We start from the raw sequence: 17,257 nt of genomic DNA on the forward strand, positions 1-17,257 counted from the left end.
GCTAAGGGAACTGGCGACCGTCAGCCTACCATGGTGCTGAGCGAAAGACTAGGTGGCACCTATGAGATGGGGAGCCTGATCTGAACCAGTGAGCAAAAGGACCGATGGCTCTCTAGCCCCTAGGTACAGGGAATAAACAGTCCGATGGACAAGGAGCACAATTTGAGAACATCCGCTGCAATAACCTCAATCCTCAGAACTGTGGAGGGTTCCCTAAAAACCTGCGGTTTGTTGAGGAGGAGGTTGGGGTTTTGTTTTATGCTTATTTGCCTCTTGTTTTTGTCTTAGTGGATAACATTCATTTCCAGTAACTGTTGACCAAAGTGGAAAAGGAGTATTTAACAATAAAGTGCAAGAGTCCATTATGAGTAATGGCAACCCATGTGCTTTTATGAAACAATAACACACGTACATAAAATAAATCAGTGCCTTTTAATTTAACAATGTAAATTACCCTCCCACCTGCTGTGAATCTCCGTAAGGAGAAAAAGCTGGCTGCATATTTACCAAGCTGTCTATCCCAGTCTCATTCCGAACTGGCCTAATGCCCTGGGGTTAGACTGTAGGACTCTGTCATCTCTTGCACTCGTATGACCTAAGAAAGGGAATGTGGCCTTTTTCCCACAAGCCCGGAGTGAGAACATCATAAAAGCTGAACTTTAGCCCCCTTTTTGGGCAGGCAGCACAATAGCAAGGAGGATGCTGTTACTCCCTGGAGGCTCTGCTGCTGAAAAACATCACCAAGCTCAAGTAAAAGGTCAGTAGTTAGGATTGCATCTCTTGTTTTCTTCAGTTTTCCTCCTCCGTCAAAGGCAGTTAAACATTCTTTGCACACCCCCCTCCCTCCTTCTGAGAAATGCAGGAAGGAAGTGCTTGCAAAATAGTTTAATTTAAAAGAACGTACAATCACACACACAGCAAACACTGCTTTAGACTCGGAGCAGGACATTTCTATTGCCTCACAGTTCCCACTAAAACACAAATGAATCCCTGCAGTGGCAGAGTCGTTCCTCCCTCCCCGCACACAAATGGAGGCTGTGTTTTTACTCCCAAACCCTTTTGTTTAGGGGCAGACACCTTGGGTGAGAAGATCTGTGGCTACGTGCTGCAGGCAACCCCCTCCGCTCCCACAGAGCGCACAGCACCCTGCAGGTTCTTGTCAAGCTGGAGAAGAGGACATCTGCCTAGTGAACAAGGGCTGTGGAGCCGGGGAAAGAAGGATGCAGAAAACCCTGTAATCTCTCAAAGTACTGCATGGTAACAGGCACCAAGAGGCAGTAACACGGTCCTGGGTTGTAGGACACAGTTTCACCTCCAGTCTTTCTCATAACTAGTGTTTGTTTGATTTCACAGTATGTTTTTCCTCTGATGTTTGTTACCTGGACCTTGCTAGAGTTTGTGAAGGTTGTTTGGGACTGTTGGATTTAACTTGACCCTTGTCTTCACTAGATTTATGTGAAAGAACCAGAGTGGGAGGACACAGCTCTTATGCTCCATCTCTTTTTGCAAAGAGGAATGTAGAGACCAGCAGGCAATTCATGGAAAACTTCTTTGTTATCAATCAGTTTATGTTGTATTACCACATGTCCATTCTAAACACAATTCTTCTCAGTCACACAGTGTTTTTGTATCCCTGGGCAAACAGCATTTACTATCACAAGCCTATTTCTTTGACTTTTCAGAGACTTTGGCAGTCCTGAGGACTTGTCTTCCCTTCAGCCATGAACCATGGCAGCCACTAGCACATGTCAGAAGGGGCTCACAAGTCCCTGTCTGCTTTCACTTCTTTGAGAATTACCAGTCCTCCTAGCCACAGTCTCTTGAAATAAACACCTCCGCCGCGCGCAGCTTCTCCCAGCGCAGCAGCACTTTTGCTCAGTGGTTTCAGCAAATCTGATCATGTTACTGCCGTCCCGCGTTCCTTACATTGCTCAGCTAGCATGCGGTGGATTGATTTCAAGTTGGCACTCTTGTACTTAAAAGGGACACTCTCAACAAATCACAGTCCTGTCTCTTTTTTTTTAACCTGCTGCTGTCACAGTGCATAATTAGATTAATAAAATAAATAAGAGATCAGTGCATGTAGGAGCTAAGCAGAATTGCACCCGCTGCCCATTAGAGTGATGTCTTCTTCCTCCAAACAGGATGGCCAGGACAAGCAAAGACACAATAAATTATGTTCTAGAAGGAAATTAAGAAATTTTGCTTGCTGTTAATGTGAGCACTTTCCCATGTACAGTCAAGCAGCTTCACAAAGGGGAAGATTAATACTTTCACAAAACAGGGAAATGAGACTGCCAAATGCCACAAACTGTCTGGGGACTTCGGGTCTACGGCAGGACCTGAAACTAGGTTGCTGAGTTTTGCTTTTTTTCTTTTAAAGTTGACAACTTCAATTGACAGCACCTACATGCAGCCCTGACCAGTGGGGAAACCTGACTTTTCCTAGTTGTAGGCCATTGCCCTGATGGGTAAGTTTTTTGGTTTTGTTATTGTTTTCATAAACATACAGCTATTACTGCTGTTTATTATCCTTCCCATCCCCAGTAACTTTTACCTTCTTTTCTTTTTCGATTGGTGTTATCCATGTGCATTTCTGGTAGATTTAAAAATAATTGTTAGCATGTCAGAAATGCCTTCAGAGTTTAAACGAGGACTCCATAATACTGCATTCTGTAAAGACCTTAAATAAGAAATAATTTCTGTCCCACAGAGTATTGTAAAGGCATTTAAGGAGCTTACTCCCCACCCCACGCCTGTTGCAAGCCCAGACAAAGGACAATAAAAATGTGAAACAGAGAAGAAGGAATGAAGTAACCACAGAAAGGCACACCTGGCTGGGCAGACGAGGTGCTCGTGCAGGTAGCCAGCATGGAGCTGGGGATTTTTTTGCTTATCAAGACTGTTAAGAGTTACACACTGCTTTTTACATGATAAAAAACTATAAAAAGCATAAACTACACTGCAAGATGTGTTACAAATACAACCACCACATCAGCCAGTATGCATATGGGGTCAGAGTGGCCAGATTTCAGTAGTACACAGTTTGCTTCTGGAAAGTCTTCACCATTTACTTCCACAACTCTAGCCTAAAAACCTTATCATTAAAACAACATACTCTTTTCTTTATTTCTAGAGCTTACACTCATATTCAAGTTTCATCCCAACTTTGCCAAAACATAGCCTTAAGTAAATACTATTTTGACTCTGAGTACACTGGGCACACTGCAAAGACAGTCACATTGCAGAAATTACTGACAGTAGCCTTTTTCAGACAGAAAAGTCAGAGGAAAGGTTGACGGAATCCTGTAGTGTCAGTTAATTCAGGAAAAACGCAACCCCACAAAATATTATTTTCTTACACTATGAGCAACTGCTGAAATCTCAGGGTAAGTTTTAAATTTACCATTAAGCCAGACTCTGACTTGAATTTTACCCCAAACCCTCCAATGACCCAAACAAAGAGGTCTTGGAGGTTTTTTAACTCCACACTAATTTACAAGCTGATGTGCTTAGGTGACCCTGACATGTGGACTCAAACACAGAGTACAATACAACAAGGGCAGCACCAGTTTGAAACAAGGAGGGCAGGCACAATTGCTTTGGTGGTTGATAGTCTTTCCATCCCCCTCCTTCCATTCCCAAGTACAAACCAGTCCTCTTGCTGTTGGACACAACCTACCAGGAGGTAGCTTTGGAGTATCTCAGGCCAAAGAACAATAGGACGGCTTCCAAAATACCTACCAGAAAATGCAGAGTGAGAACACGGTAATGCAGACAGGGCTCTGTCTGTGTGGATGCTCACACCCAGAAGGACTAACCTAGGTGCTCAGCCTTACACATAAAACATTCAGGCTAGATGTATAAGGAAAATTAAGCCTCAAATATTGAAAAGTTGTTTCTCTGTCAAGTTAGACTCTTGATAGTCTGTCATATGCAGTTGTACAACAGGATTATACAGTGATCTTGAGAGGTGTTTCAGTGATTGCTCACCATCTCTTAACAGCTGATCTTTGCAGGCTTTTGCTATCAGAATCAAAATGAAATTCCCAGCTCAAAGTTGGCAAGAATACTAAAACCATACTGAAAAAAATAAAACCAAATAGCTGTTTTAAGGAATGGTTAAAAAAAGGTTACAGAGCAGACAGGTCTGAAAATATTATCTAAATAGTGTAATGCCGCGTTTAAACAAAACCAGTAATACAAGAAAAAGATCACAGTTCAGTTCTGAGCCTTTTCTTGGAAAGAGGCACAGAATCCTATTCAGCAAAGGTGATTCATTTAAAGGTGAGGCCTCCATCTTATTTATTTCCTCCTTCTTTAAGGTATCACAGATAGCATTCGCCTCATCACTGCCCTACCCTGAAGACGTGACAGAAACCTCTGCCCTCGTCATGGCCAGACACATGCCCTGCCCTGGGGCCAGGCACATCACCCTGGGGTGCTCTGGACCAGAGAGCATCCCCGGTCATTTCCTTGGCTTCAGGCTCCACAACCTGTCAGCGCAGTAGCTTCTTTACTAAACATCAGCCCTTTTCCTTCTTTTCCCCCTTTTTTTCTTTGTTAAGCTGCTTCTTCTAAAGGGGAATTTTGATTATCGAGATACTTGATTATAAAGGGAAGGGAAGAAAATCCCCAGTAACCTGCTGTCAGACACAGCCTACAGATCAAACTGGCTTCTGCACGAATCCTAGCGGTTTGTGCTCACGCTGCCTCCAAAGTGGCTATGTGAGACGTGTGTTTTTCCCGTTGTGCTGCCGTGATTGTTTGGCTGGGCTGGGTGATGGATGGTGGAGAAGGTTGTGTCTGCAAATGTGCTCCGAAGCCGACAGGAAGCTGAGGGGGCCTTTGCCAGCACTTCCTTCCTGCATACAAGGGGAGGACAGAATGGGAAAAACCTTGGCTGTCTCTTACCCTGAGAAAAGTGCTACCCTTCCAGCTGGATTACAGTAAAAATATTTTAATCTTTCACAAGATTATAATATCCTTCCTCTCTAAGTATAGCTACAGTGGTAGCAAGGCTTAGATAATGAAATGAACCGACAATGTAAAACTTCATAGGTGGCTATAGAAGGCTGGTGCTGGAAGCTGAACAAATGGAGGTCCAAATTTGAAGATCCTTATCTTCAGCCAAGATACAAATCATCAGTGGATCACACCTGCCTAACCCAGTATCTTGACTCCAAGAGTAACCAGTGCTAAGCACTTCAACAGAAGGTGTAAAATCCACACAAGCAGTACATTGGAAATGTGTCCCTCTGGACAGCTTCATTCCTGTGCCTGTTTTAGAGAGTGGATCTAAACTCAAAGCATAAGGTTTATTACCCCTACAAAAAATAACGCTGCAATGAGCAATCTATGACCACGTGATTCACACATTTCTCACGAGCACCCAGGATGGTTTGTGTTATAGAGCCTTTCCTTGAATGTCTTTTTCCAAAGACCCAGCCTCTAAGTCCTTTTCTGGATGATTCGTGAATCTGCATGACATTCTGACGTGCAATCATCACCTGGTCACAGTAATAAAAACACGTGCAGAGTATTACAGAATAGATATTCCATGCTACCACAGGACTTTTCCTAAATTTTTCCATTCTTGAACTCCCAGATTTAAATGCATAGACAACGGCAAGATCTTTAGTGTAGGCAGGTGTTCAGAACCCCAAACTCATCAACTTGCTCTGCCTACAGCCATGTGGCACAAGGGTGGTGGCTATGAAGACCACTTCCCTTGCTATCCCAGCAATCTCCTCAGGCAGATACTGTCTGGATGAGTTTGCCCAAGCGAGTCTGAAAAAGGGAGGAAGAAATACTCAGGACTCTTGGCAACAAAAAAAAAATCCCCAAACCTGTGAGCAGACAGCTCTCATAACAGCTTCTACTTCTGAAAAAGGAATCAGACAAAAAGACCTCACCCATTAACAAAGAGTGGGGAACAATGGAAAGTGTCAAAAAATAGCCCTCACGTCAGAGCTAAGAATGCCCCGTTACACATCCAAAAAAGCACACAGCTGAGCAAGAGCCTGGGAGGCTGTCAGGCACTGCTTCTGGCTTACGCGTCTCCCAGGCTCTTGTCCTTTGCAGAAACTGCCAGAAGCACTGATACTGAATTCCAATAACCAAAGATGGGGATGGAAGAGCAGAGGAAATTTATGGCAGGACTGAGCCAGAAGAAGTAACAAAGTCCTGTCCATTCAATCTCTCCAGCAAGGACCCTGACACTGAAACTTCATGGGACATACATGAAAATGGGATGTGTGCGCATCTTCCACAGGTCTTACTTTATAGCGTAAAGCAATTACAAAAGCAATTAATGAGAAGACTAAACTATGGATAAAATCTGAATGAGTTGTGTAACACACAGTAATAAAAATCATGCGGTCTTCTGAATTGGTGAGAAGTTATAAAAACAATTTTTATAAAAATTTTCAACCTGGAATACAATTTTAAGAACGCTGATATCTAGATGCGGACCAGGAAACCTCAAAGATCCAATAACCTTCATGCCATGCAATTCAGCATTGAATTCACAGGTTTTGCTCTATTTGTGACTCAGCATTCTCCTCCAATAGCACTGAGGAAAATAAATGGAAAGCAAATCATGCTGAGCGAACAGGAGAAGATAGGCAAACACTTGGACAAGCAGAAAACTCACCAGTGGGCTGATCACTTAAGTCACTGTCCTGATTCATCCTCCCAAAGGCGGTACCAAATCAGGATGCTGAGCTTAGAGGTCTACCGCCCAGAGTTGGTAGCCCGAGCTCTTGCTTCTGAAAAGAAAAAATGTAGTGTTACTATCAGACTGTAGGACCTTCACCCTGTGTGACAAAGGAAATACCTTGTGTGTGGTCTGTTGCTTACAAGACAGTGGAGAAACTGTGTGTATATACAACTTAGCGTAGAAGTCACAGCACGTTGCCTAAAGATCAGAGAACTAAACAGTGAATTGGTGAATTAAGTCAACCAAGAAACACTGAAAAGTGGCATCTGAAATCTCATACAAGTTAAAACAACATGTAGCTAAAACAACATCTGTATTCCTGGAATAGGTCAAGATTAGCTTTTGGATTTCAGTTGCACAAACAGGAGTCTCTAACACTGTTTACTTGATTAACCAAACAAAAAACCAGACCTATCTAACCACAAACAGTCCACGTGAAAGTATGTTTTTGCCGTAGCTAAACAGCTCCTCCTCTTTGTTTGCTTGCCCTTCCACTCATCACATCTTGACTGTGGTAGAGTTGGGAACAGAACCCATGTCTCCCAAATCCCAACCCAGTGCCTTAACCACCACATCCTTCCTGCTGAATCACACTGCAGAATTGTTTATCAGGAAGGAAATTCCCCCTCGAGAGTACTCACTCTGAGTGTGCTGGTGGAACACAAATGCTTAGAAAAATACAAATGGACTAGCAATAACAACAAGTGATTTAAGTCACTGTACAACAGGCTAAAGGTATACATCAGTATATTGTTTTTTGTTGTTAGCAGCAGTGTAAGTAAGGCACCATTGAGCAGGACATGACACAGAACAAGCAGTGCATCCAGATGTCCTCAGAGTAACAGCCTCCTGCTCTTCAACAGATGATACATAACTTTGAAAACATCTATCCCACATTCAGAATGAGGTTTATGTCACTCAGAGGGGGATTCAAAAGGTTTATATTCTTACCAGGCACCGTGAAGGTCACCTTTGGTAGCATCTCACGCCAAGCTGCTAAGTGCAAGCAGCTGTAGTATATGATCTAGTGGGTCAGAATTAACCTCAACATGTTGTACCAGCAAAGGGCCTTCGCTTTCTTTAAGGTCTTTAGCCACAAAAAAAAAAAAGGCGGCAGGGCAGGGGCGAAGATACCAAAAGTGGAACAAATTAGCCTAAACGCAGTTTACCCCATTAGTCTCCTAGAAAACAAAAAGGGCTGTAATTCATCTGTGATCTGTCCGAGGACACAAACCCACTGAAATGGCAAGTTCATGGTCCAGGACTCTGAAGAATTTGGTCTGCTCAGCAGTTGGGCAAAGGAGAAGAATTTCCCCACTTGCAAGCAATGGCTTTCCAGGTTGCGTCCCGCGAGACCCCACCACAGTAACCGACACAAACACGCACTTGGGCAGATTCCCAGAACTCTTGACAAGATTTCTTTTACACTCCCTTTAAATATCACCGTATAGAAATTCCAGCAGGACTGACTCTTGAGGGGCAGGGAACCAAACCCTCAATCACAACGTCCTGGGGTCACACTCATATATCTAGAGCAGCTTTTAATGTGCACATCAGATAGGGCTAGCTGCCTCCAGCGAGCTGCCTCGAGAGCAGACCCAAGGCAGACGTGCTCAGCCTCCAGTGCACGGGGCCATGGGACAGCTAAGGGCCAGGTCCGTCCCACAGACACAGGCAGGGCCCCACAGGCGCTGCTGGACACGCTAGCCCCACGGGAAGACAGCCTTCTCCCCAGAGGAGCCCGGTCTGAGGGCAGCCATCCCACCATGCACCCATATGAACACCTGTAAGCTTCTGCTCCCCATGACCATCTCCTCTGTACATTAAACTCCAAGAGTGATCCCCACTGATCCCCAATCATGTCAGAAGCACCTCTCAAAGCAAACACAGGGAGTATCAGTGCTGCTCTGGCGACACAAAGCCCCTCCAAGGGCACTTGGTGTGGGATCCATCTATGACACGCAGACACCCACGTCTCATCTGCCCATCTGGGCTCCCCTTCTGATCAGTGGAGATAGAGAGGCATCTCTCGGGAGCTCACCCCAACAGGGATGACTTGAAGAAGACATCTATGGAGTAACGCGTTTCTCTCTGGTGGCTGTCTAGAGTCTCACTGGCCACCTCAGATGAAGGCATCTATGTCCAACCAGCTGAATCCCACCCTCCATCATTATTTTACCCGAGAGCTGAACGTATTGGCTTTGCTGTCCCACAGCACTTCGAGAAACACATCAGAAAGTGTCAGGCAAAGCATCAGTATCAAACAAAATCATAAGTCACTGCTTCAAAGTTTGGTATTTTGACTCTATTATCTACTCCTTCTTTCTGTGTTACTTTAATTGCCTACAGTTTTTGTATTTATCTTAATATATCTACATGGATACAAGAGTCAGACAGAGCCAGACTCTTCTCAGTGGTACTCAGTGACAGGACAAGAGGCAACGGGCATGAACTGAAATACAAGAAACCATGTTTAAACACTAGGAAAAAACCCACCTTTTTCTTTTTTTTTTTTTTTTTTTTTTTACTGTACGAGTGATCAAACACTGGAGCAGGCTGTCCAGAGAGATTGTAGAGTCTCCATCCTGACTGGACACAGTCCTGAGCAACCTGCTCTGACCGACCCTGCTCTGAGCACGGGGTTGGAGTGGGCGATCTCCAGAGGTCCCCTCCACCCTCAACTGTTCTGCGATTCTGTAGCGTGCTTGAAGACCGTACATTAAAAGACTCCTTACATTTGGGATGTACACTGTTGAAGACAGCCAAACATTATTACCCAGGGGTAATGCCTGAGATTTCCAGAGAAACTATCATGCTATCCCCAGTCTGTTCCCCATTCTTCACCCCACCAGGAATCACTGCTTGCTGCAGAATACCTGCTTCAGTTTTGTTCTGCACCGCTTTGTAGTTTTTCACATCACTGGGATCAGCCACATCCAATAATTTACTAAAGTGAAAGTTTATTGCCAGAAGACACTTTGAGGCACTACTTCCATTCTTCTGAACAGTAAAAAAGTCGCAATTTCTGCTCAAGGCTTCTTCAACCTTGACATTATCTAAAAACCCTCAAGCCTTTTTTTTTTTCATCATAAGAGAGTAATTTAGGAATTAATATTAAATGTAATTCAATTGTTCGTCACTAAAAAGGCTATTCTCTCATTCCTTGCCGGCTATTTTTGCAGTCAGGATTAAGCTTGTGGTTTTTTCCTATTAGGTCAGCCCCACTTTGGTCTAAATCAAGTGTGTCCAGAGGGAGAACGTAACTCCACATCTTCAATCCTGCAGGATGTTGTGATCATTTTACAGTGGTGAATAACGGCACATTAGAAGGTAGTTGCTGTTACGGATGTCTTCCGCTTGGTTCAAAGAATTCCCCATACGGAAACCCAGCACAGAATAGCTAATGAAAAAGGATTCTGCAAAGAGCTGCCAAAGTGCTTCTCCAAGGACTTCTGATTTTTCTCCAGAGCGGGCATGGGCATTGTTGAGCTCTTGATTTGGGGACTAGCGCCATGCAGGAATGTTTTGCTTCATATTTAAGCAAAACGAGCTAATGATTGCACCCAGTCATCCTGAATAATGCACATGGTCTGAAGCAAAAAGGATGAATGTCTAGCAAATGTCTGACACCTCCCCTGCCTGCAGTTCCTAACTGCCCCAAAGGTGAAGTAACATTCAGGTGGATGGGGAGGCTTTTTCACCTGACAGTGTAAACAGAGTTCACCATCCTGCTTCCTCAGTAACAGCTGAGGCCACAGCCACCACCAGACAGGGAACTGGAGGCCACCGGTTTCCTTCTGAGCCATTTCAGTTCAAGCAGGGCCATCACAGGGCTGGAGCAAACAAGAGGCTCCTGAAACCTCAGCTTCGGAGCCACACCGAGAAAAGCAGTCAATCTCTCTCCTGATAGTTTGTTAACCCTCTGTGGGGTCAACTCCTGTGCCATTATCTCAAGCCCTGCCATAGCTGGTGCCTTCCTTAAAGCCCAGCAGTTGGGTGAAGAGACTGCGTAAAAAATCTTCTCTCTCCTCAGAAAATGTCACCAAAACAAAAAAGCAGGTTTCTATTCCGCTTGGTTATGGAAAAAGATTTGAAAATGTGAAGTGAGAGTAACTTAAAGCTTTAGAAACAAGAAGACAAATACTAGGAAGCAATGGTTATTTGTAGTCTTCCATACTGTGATTTTTAAGCCTATCTCACATTTTTGCAACCTGCCTTTTATTGCTTTATTGTTACAGAACATAGAGACACACACAGCAAAAGATACCCAGCATTACGGATCCCTCTGCAGAAAAAAAAAAGAATTAGGAGTATGGGTGAAGGAGTTGTAGTCCTAGAAGTGCTAACAGAAGCATTATCTGAAGACTACGGGTGTCTTTTCGTTGACTTTTACAGACTTTGGACCCTGTACTTAAACCCAATTCAGCAGCCCTGGGGCCGGATTTGGCTTTTAGGCTCCCACCAGCCACAAACCCAACACTTCATTCTTCATAACGCACAAGCTAAACTACATCACCCAAAATCTCTGCTCCACACTTGAATTACGGGATCTGACTTCAGTATGTCACATATTACCTACATACTGAGCCTATTTACAAGCAATCTCAGTAGCCTATGTTATTTCAAAGTGGGAAAAAGTGATGAAGAGGCCTGTGGCCTCTTTGTACCGCAGGCTGAAATGCAAATAGCAGTTCCACCTATTTTTACAATCTTTCCTTTATCACATAAATCTTTAACTACCCAGAAATAGAAACTTCACTTCTCTGCGATAAGGATATAGAAAAAAAAGCAGACACCAGCAAAAAAACAAAAAACAAAAAACAAAAAACAAAAAAAGGCAGCAGAAGCTGTCAGCCAGTGCCTGCCAGCAACACTGCGCCTCTGCAAAGAGTGCCAGGCACCCTCACCTCCCCACCGCCGCCGCGAAGCAGGCAGGGCTCCACCGGACCCCGAGGGCCGGCTGACGAGCTCCCGCCTGGACAGGGCTGCACAGCACCACCAGGAACATTGGCACAGCAGAAGCCAACGCTCGAGTGTGTTATTGGGAACAGGCCAGGAGAACACCCTGCAGATAAAAGCCGCTTTCTGTATCGATTAATTTTATTTTACTTGATTCTAAGAAGGAGATCCCTCTTCCTCCGCTTCGGTTTAATGGAATTTTTATTAAATTATTATTGATTTTTGATCATTTATGGGAGCCATTTAATAATTTCATACCATTATTATCATAATAAGAGTCATTGGAACCGCTGAAGGCTCAAACCAGAACACATACAACAGAGCTACGCAGGTCTAGCGTACGCCCTCCACCTCCTTAGTTCTGACATTACAACTAGAAAGCAGCTGACAAAATATCAACAGATGTCTATCAAAGTCTGTTGGATTATCAAGGCTATCCCCCTCAGCATGGTGAAACCCGTCAGCTTGACAAGAATGTATTTTTAATGGAAGTTCCTGTCCAAGTTCCTAACATCAATAAGCAAATTGTTGTGACACCAAGGGCATAAATAAAACCTGAACCCTTGGAGAAAGCCCTGTACACCAGGGAACGTGTCTTCCTGCACGCATGCAGAATGTCCAGCACATCATTGTCATCAACAGGATACCAAGAAAAAAAACAATCGTTGTATGCAGGTACCAACCATGTGGAGCAATATTTGAAACCAAGAAGTTCACACCCAGCCTTTCACAATCTAGAGCTGACTGTGCAAATCACAGGCCAGCAGCTAATTTCTGTATGTTTTACTCCTGACAGTAGAGTTGACCCTCCATTATAAAAGCAGCAACTTCAAACGGCTGGGTCACCGCTTCCCTTCCAGCCAGGGTAAACAGTTTACCAGCAGCATCTGACTGAAGTTAATGCAGCGATACACTACTTCATTCAATTTGCAGCAGTACAGCAAGGAGGGTTATTCCAGAGGGTGGGCAGGGACAATCTAACAGAACTTCTTGAAATGAGATGAGTCCTCCTTTCCAAAGGAGGGAAAAAAGAAAAAAATTCACAGCTTGGACTTCAGTTTCTGAAAGCCCAGGAAGAGCTTTAAATGTGATGCTTCAGTGATTTCTGCCCCGAAGCTCTCCCGTTGGAGGGACACTGTGACTCCCAAGGCATGCGTGAGTCAGAGGAAAGCAGCCCAGACACACACACAGGGCATTTGCCTATCAGGGCATTTGGTAAGAATAACATATGCCCTTTTTTCTTGTAGATCTGAGGAGTCACGTATAGGTAGGACGAAAGAAATACTTTATATGATTCCTAAGTACCCCTGCAACCTCCAGAGTTACTTGGCAGACAGTCTGCTGTCAGGCTTCCTGGAAGCTGATTGCAACAGAGCATCTAAGAAGAGGCTCATTGCACCAAGGGAAAAAAAAGCCTGGCAGCAGCCTCCTCTGTCACCACACTGCTGGCTCTCAGCATCTTCTGAAAGGCTCCCAGAACAACATCCCTCATCACCTGCAAATCTCCACTCCCACCAAGAGGCTCCTGCAGGCCGACAGCACTCACAGATACAAACTTCTGCCTACACATCCAAGCGTGGGACTACGGCTGCTGATCGCTGCCTTTTCTTATTTCCCCCCACCTTCTCAAAGTACGTGTGAAGTCCTCCTATTCTGCCAGCAACGTGAATGGGTACCACTCCGCAGACCAAGCTCTCCCTGCTCATTTCACTCTTCTTACACATCAAGCACCTTCAGTCTCTTGGAAAACTCACCCTGGAAACAACCAGCACAACTAAAGTCACTGCTGAAACTCAGGGCAACACTGCGAGGGCGGTTCTCCGTGTTCGAGGCGGTTCTCTCACAGCGCTCCAGCCCCATGGAAGATGCTCCAGAACACAAGGCGGTGTGGTTCACACCTGCTTTTCCCTTTGGAGGCTGCAAGAGAGGGAGTTTGTTGGTCTCTGGCACCCTCTGCTGACAAACCACCGCGGACCTGTCCCATCCCTGCAGGCCCATCCAGTGCCCAGGGCATGCAGAGGCGTTTCTGGCTGGAAGGGCCATACCCTGCTAACGTAACCCACATCTCCTTTTCTAGATGAACATTTCATAACTTAAAATTTCTTTTCTCTTATTTGTTTGGCCAGATATTTCTGTAAAATTATACTAAGCACAGACAGCCCTTCTTCCCCTTGGTTTGCTCCAGTAACTGAGCACACTGTGTAAAGGAAGGCGCCCTACTCTCCTCTCTCTGGTGTTACCTAAAACCCCTTGTATTTATCACCCTTTCCACCTACAAACGCCCCCCAGCACCTTGCATGCAGCATCTATCCTCTCTCTTCTTTCCGAAAAGGTTATGTACCAGGGAGGTGACCTACACTCCAGCACTAATTTGGAGAATGAAAAGGGCAATAATCCAAAGCACAATGTTCTGGCTCAGGTATCAGCCAGGGATACCCGAGGGTATCATCCCTGGAAGGGAACAATGAATACCAGGGACAGAGAATATTCTGTGTAAAGGCAACAGCGAAACAGAAACCTAATCTTCTGAGATGTGTTAACTTTAGAGATTGATATTCAGCCTTGTTATTGTCTGCATTTTTCTGCTTCTTGTTTTTTTTTTATTCGTGTGAAGGAAAGGCCAGGAGAACAAGCCCTGCTTGACAGTTAGCATACGCCGGGTAAACCAAAAGACAGCTTGCAGGCTGAATAGACACTTACATCGGTACTTTCTAAATGCTATTTCAAACACATGCAGGTTGTACTTAACCTACCAAAGGATCTCCACTTCAGCAGAAAGAATTCCAAAGGATCTTTGGATCCTCCAAACTAGCACCTTAAAAAAAAAAAACAACTAAGGAAGCTTTGGAAATATGCAATGCAGAATTTCAATCAGAATCAAAGTGTAAAAAAAAGTTCTCAGCAAATAGAAAAACAGGTCAGGGTGAACATACTTTATAAATTTAATTCCAATTTGTTGGCCACTACTGAAAACCACTATAATATAAAAAAATTTGAAAAACTTTAAAAAGCCAGGGGACTAAATAATCAAGATGATTGTAATAGTAACATGTAAATCCTTCTTACTAGGAGATACAGCACAGTTACTTTAAATGCTGACAATTCAGTATCGCTTGAGCTCTCTCTCAAATTAAAAAAAAGCTTACTTTACTTTTTTTCCCCCCAATCCTAGAATAGCTTTGTATTAACACTGTAAGCACACCACCACTGCGGACTCAATATGTGAGTTCACTACTTCCCAAAACAGAGCCAGGGCTGTTTCATTTTGACTTCTTCAGGCACTTTGACTGCTTCCCAGCATTTTGATTTCAAGTTTAGGCACCAGTGTTAAGCAACGAACCCAGCATTATCAACATCTGTCCAGTGCTCTGTGACAGAGAACGTTTGAACGTTTTCTCCTGGATTGCTGAGGAAACTTTATCATCTTGCATAAACCTATTTATTTTCTTTTTTTTAAATGCATTAACCATCCTCCAGAGTCTGACACTTGCAAAAGGCTCTGCCAGACAAGCTCTAGCAAACGTAGCTGTGGCAGCTGAAGGCGCTGCTCTCGCCAGCTGTTTGTCCCACCTTGCTGTGCCAGGACACGCTGCCTGGACAGCACAGCCGGCTGGAAGTCTGCACGCCCCATGCCTCAGCTCTCAATTCTGGCACGTTAACGTGAACAGTGGGTGAAAGTATTTGTGCAAAACTGCTGGGCTCTGAGCTAGAGAAACTGAGATGCAAGGACACATTCCTTCTGCAGCACTAATCACCAGTGGGGGACAGTCATCTCCTAAATTATTGCAGCTGTTTGGCCAGCAGACGTGAGTCAGAGCACTAACACACACAGATCATCAATGCATGCACGAACATGATCTGAACTCTTACCTCCAGCCGAATACTTCACTTTGGGGGTTCCTCCTAAGAGATCACCAAGGGAGACACTTCAGCCACATCTACACTACGAAGTTTTGGAAGTGCAATTATGTTAGTGAAAGTGCACTAAAAACAATCACTTCCTGACTGACAGATGCTCAAGCAAACTCCCAGACAAAACAGATACAATTTTAAGAATCATGGCATTTACAGGAGGGGGGAAGAAGGGAGGGAGGAAAGTTTGTCTTTGACAAAAACCACTTCTTTTTTTTTTTTCTCCAAATAAATACTGTCAAAGCTTTCCTCCTCCTGAGGGCTTTGTTTGAATAGCTCTAGCTATAGACGCAACACTAAACAAAAAGCTTTTACAGGATGGATGAGTAATTTCAGCAACCCAGTAAATTTTCTTCATCTTGATCTGCTTCCCTTGCTAATCTCCCTTTCTATTCACACAAAGGAGCTGAAACTCTGCTGTGTTGATTTCTCCTTGATTACTTTCACTCCAGACCACGTCTAAACGCTACTAGAATCAAAGCAGAATAATCCAAGGATTTCCTCTCAAATCAACATTTCCTCTGTTATCCCTGTTGTTAGCAAAGCCCTCCAATCCCAACTGTCTGCAGCTCCTCATCTTCCGTCCTCGACCGCAGTTACTAACAGGCTGCCCACACCCGGAGCAAAGCTGGCAGCTCTGCAGCTTGCACAGGTTTCAGGCAACACTCAAGTTTACAGGCAAGCTCCTTTTCTGTCCCCCAAAGGCACTGCTATTACGCCTTGTAAATATTTTCAGAATTCAGGACTCCCACAAAGTATTGGCATTTTAATTTCCAGTATCAGGCTTGACCTAGATTTTCTTCAGTTTTTTCTCACCTGAGATCTGATACACCTTGTCAACAACAAGAACAACTACCTGTTTTAGTAAGTTTTGCCTCTTATTTCTGTTTGTCTTCTACCCACATCATTACCTATGGGTCCTCCCATCTCCTTCAGGGAATATCCTCTTTGTTAAAGGCTGCGACAGAAGGCAGCAAGGAGGGAGGAACACTGGATGACATGGAGGATGGAGAGGCAGGAGCTGCAGCAATCGGAGATCAACTGCCAACATCTGGTAATGACTGAAAAGCTGGAGGAGACACAGGCTTTGCTGTGGCTGAAGATCCTGATTACTACTTGAAATATAAATTAAGGGATGACCCATTACTGGCTTGAGACTTTGACCAGTAGATCTCTTTATAATACAAGATCAAATCTTACAATGCACTGGTGGCCTTGTTTGCCCACTCTCTGAGAAGACCTCTGTCCTGAACAATCTCACCTGTTGACACCTAAGGGACTGACACTCCCATACCAATCCTTCAGGATAAGGGTTCTCACTGTTTCTGAACAAGTTCCATTTTCACTGTCATCACCAGATGACATCAAGGTCATTTAAAGCTGCTCATCAAAGTCAATTAAGTCTTTGTCAAGCTTTTAGAGCATGAAGCCAACAACTCCACCACATTCTCCTTGTAGGCTTCCTCATGCTTGTACCCACAGCACGAAAAACAACATCCTCCTGGAGTGCAGGGATAATGTCAAATCCCATGAAGTCAGAACAAAGTCGAGTCACATTATTCACCACACACTGTGTGCTGAATTTTTATCTCTTCCCAAACCGTATCAGTGTTATCTATGCCATGCCTGATAATAAATTGCTTTCAAAACTCCTTCAGGGAGAGT

General features: G+C 44.2%; 1 protein-coding gene across 1 annotated transcript in view; it reads right to left on the bottom strand.

Moving 5' to 3' along the window:
• Nucleotides 1-17,257, bottom strand: part of EXD3 (exonuclease 3'-5' domain containing 3) — a 298,010-nt gene that overhangs the window by 223,789 nt on the left and 56,964 nt on the right. The window contains 1 exon segment of the mRNA XM_050907868.1: nucleotides 6,656-6,770. Within this exon segment, the coding sequence (XP_050763825.1) occupies nucleotides 6,656-6,692 (37 nt within the window). The 5' untranslated portion in view covers nucleotides 6,693-6,770.

Source organism: Gymnogyps californianus, chromosome 18 (genome assembly GCF_018139145.2).
Source record: "Gymnogyps californianus isolate 813 chromosome 18, ASM1813914v2, whole genome shotgun sequence".
Lineage (NCBI taxonomy): Eukaryota > Metazoa > Chordata > Aves > Accipitriformes > Cathartidae > Gymnogyps > Gymnogyps californianus.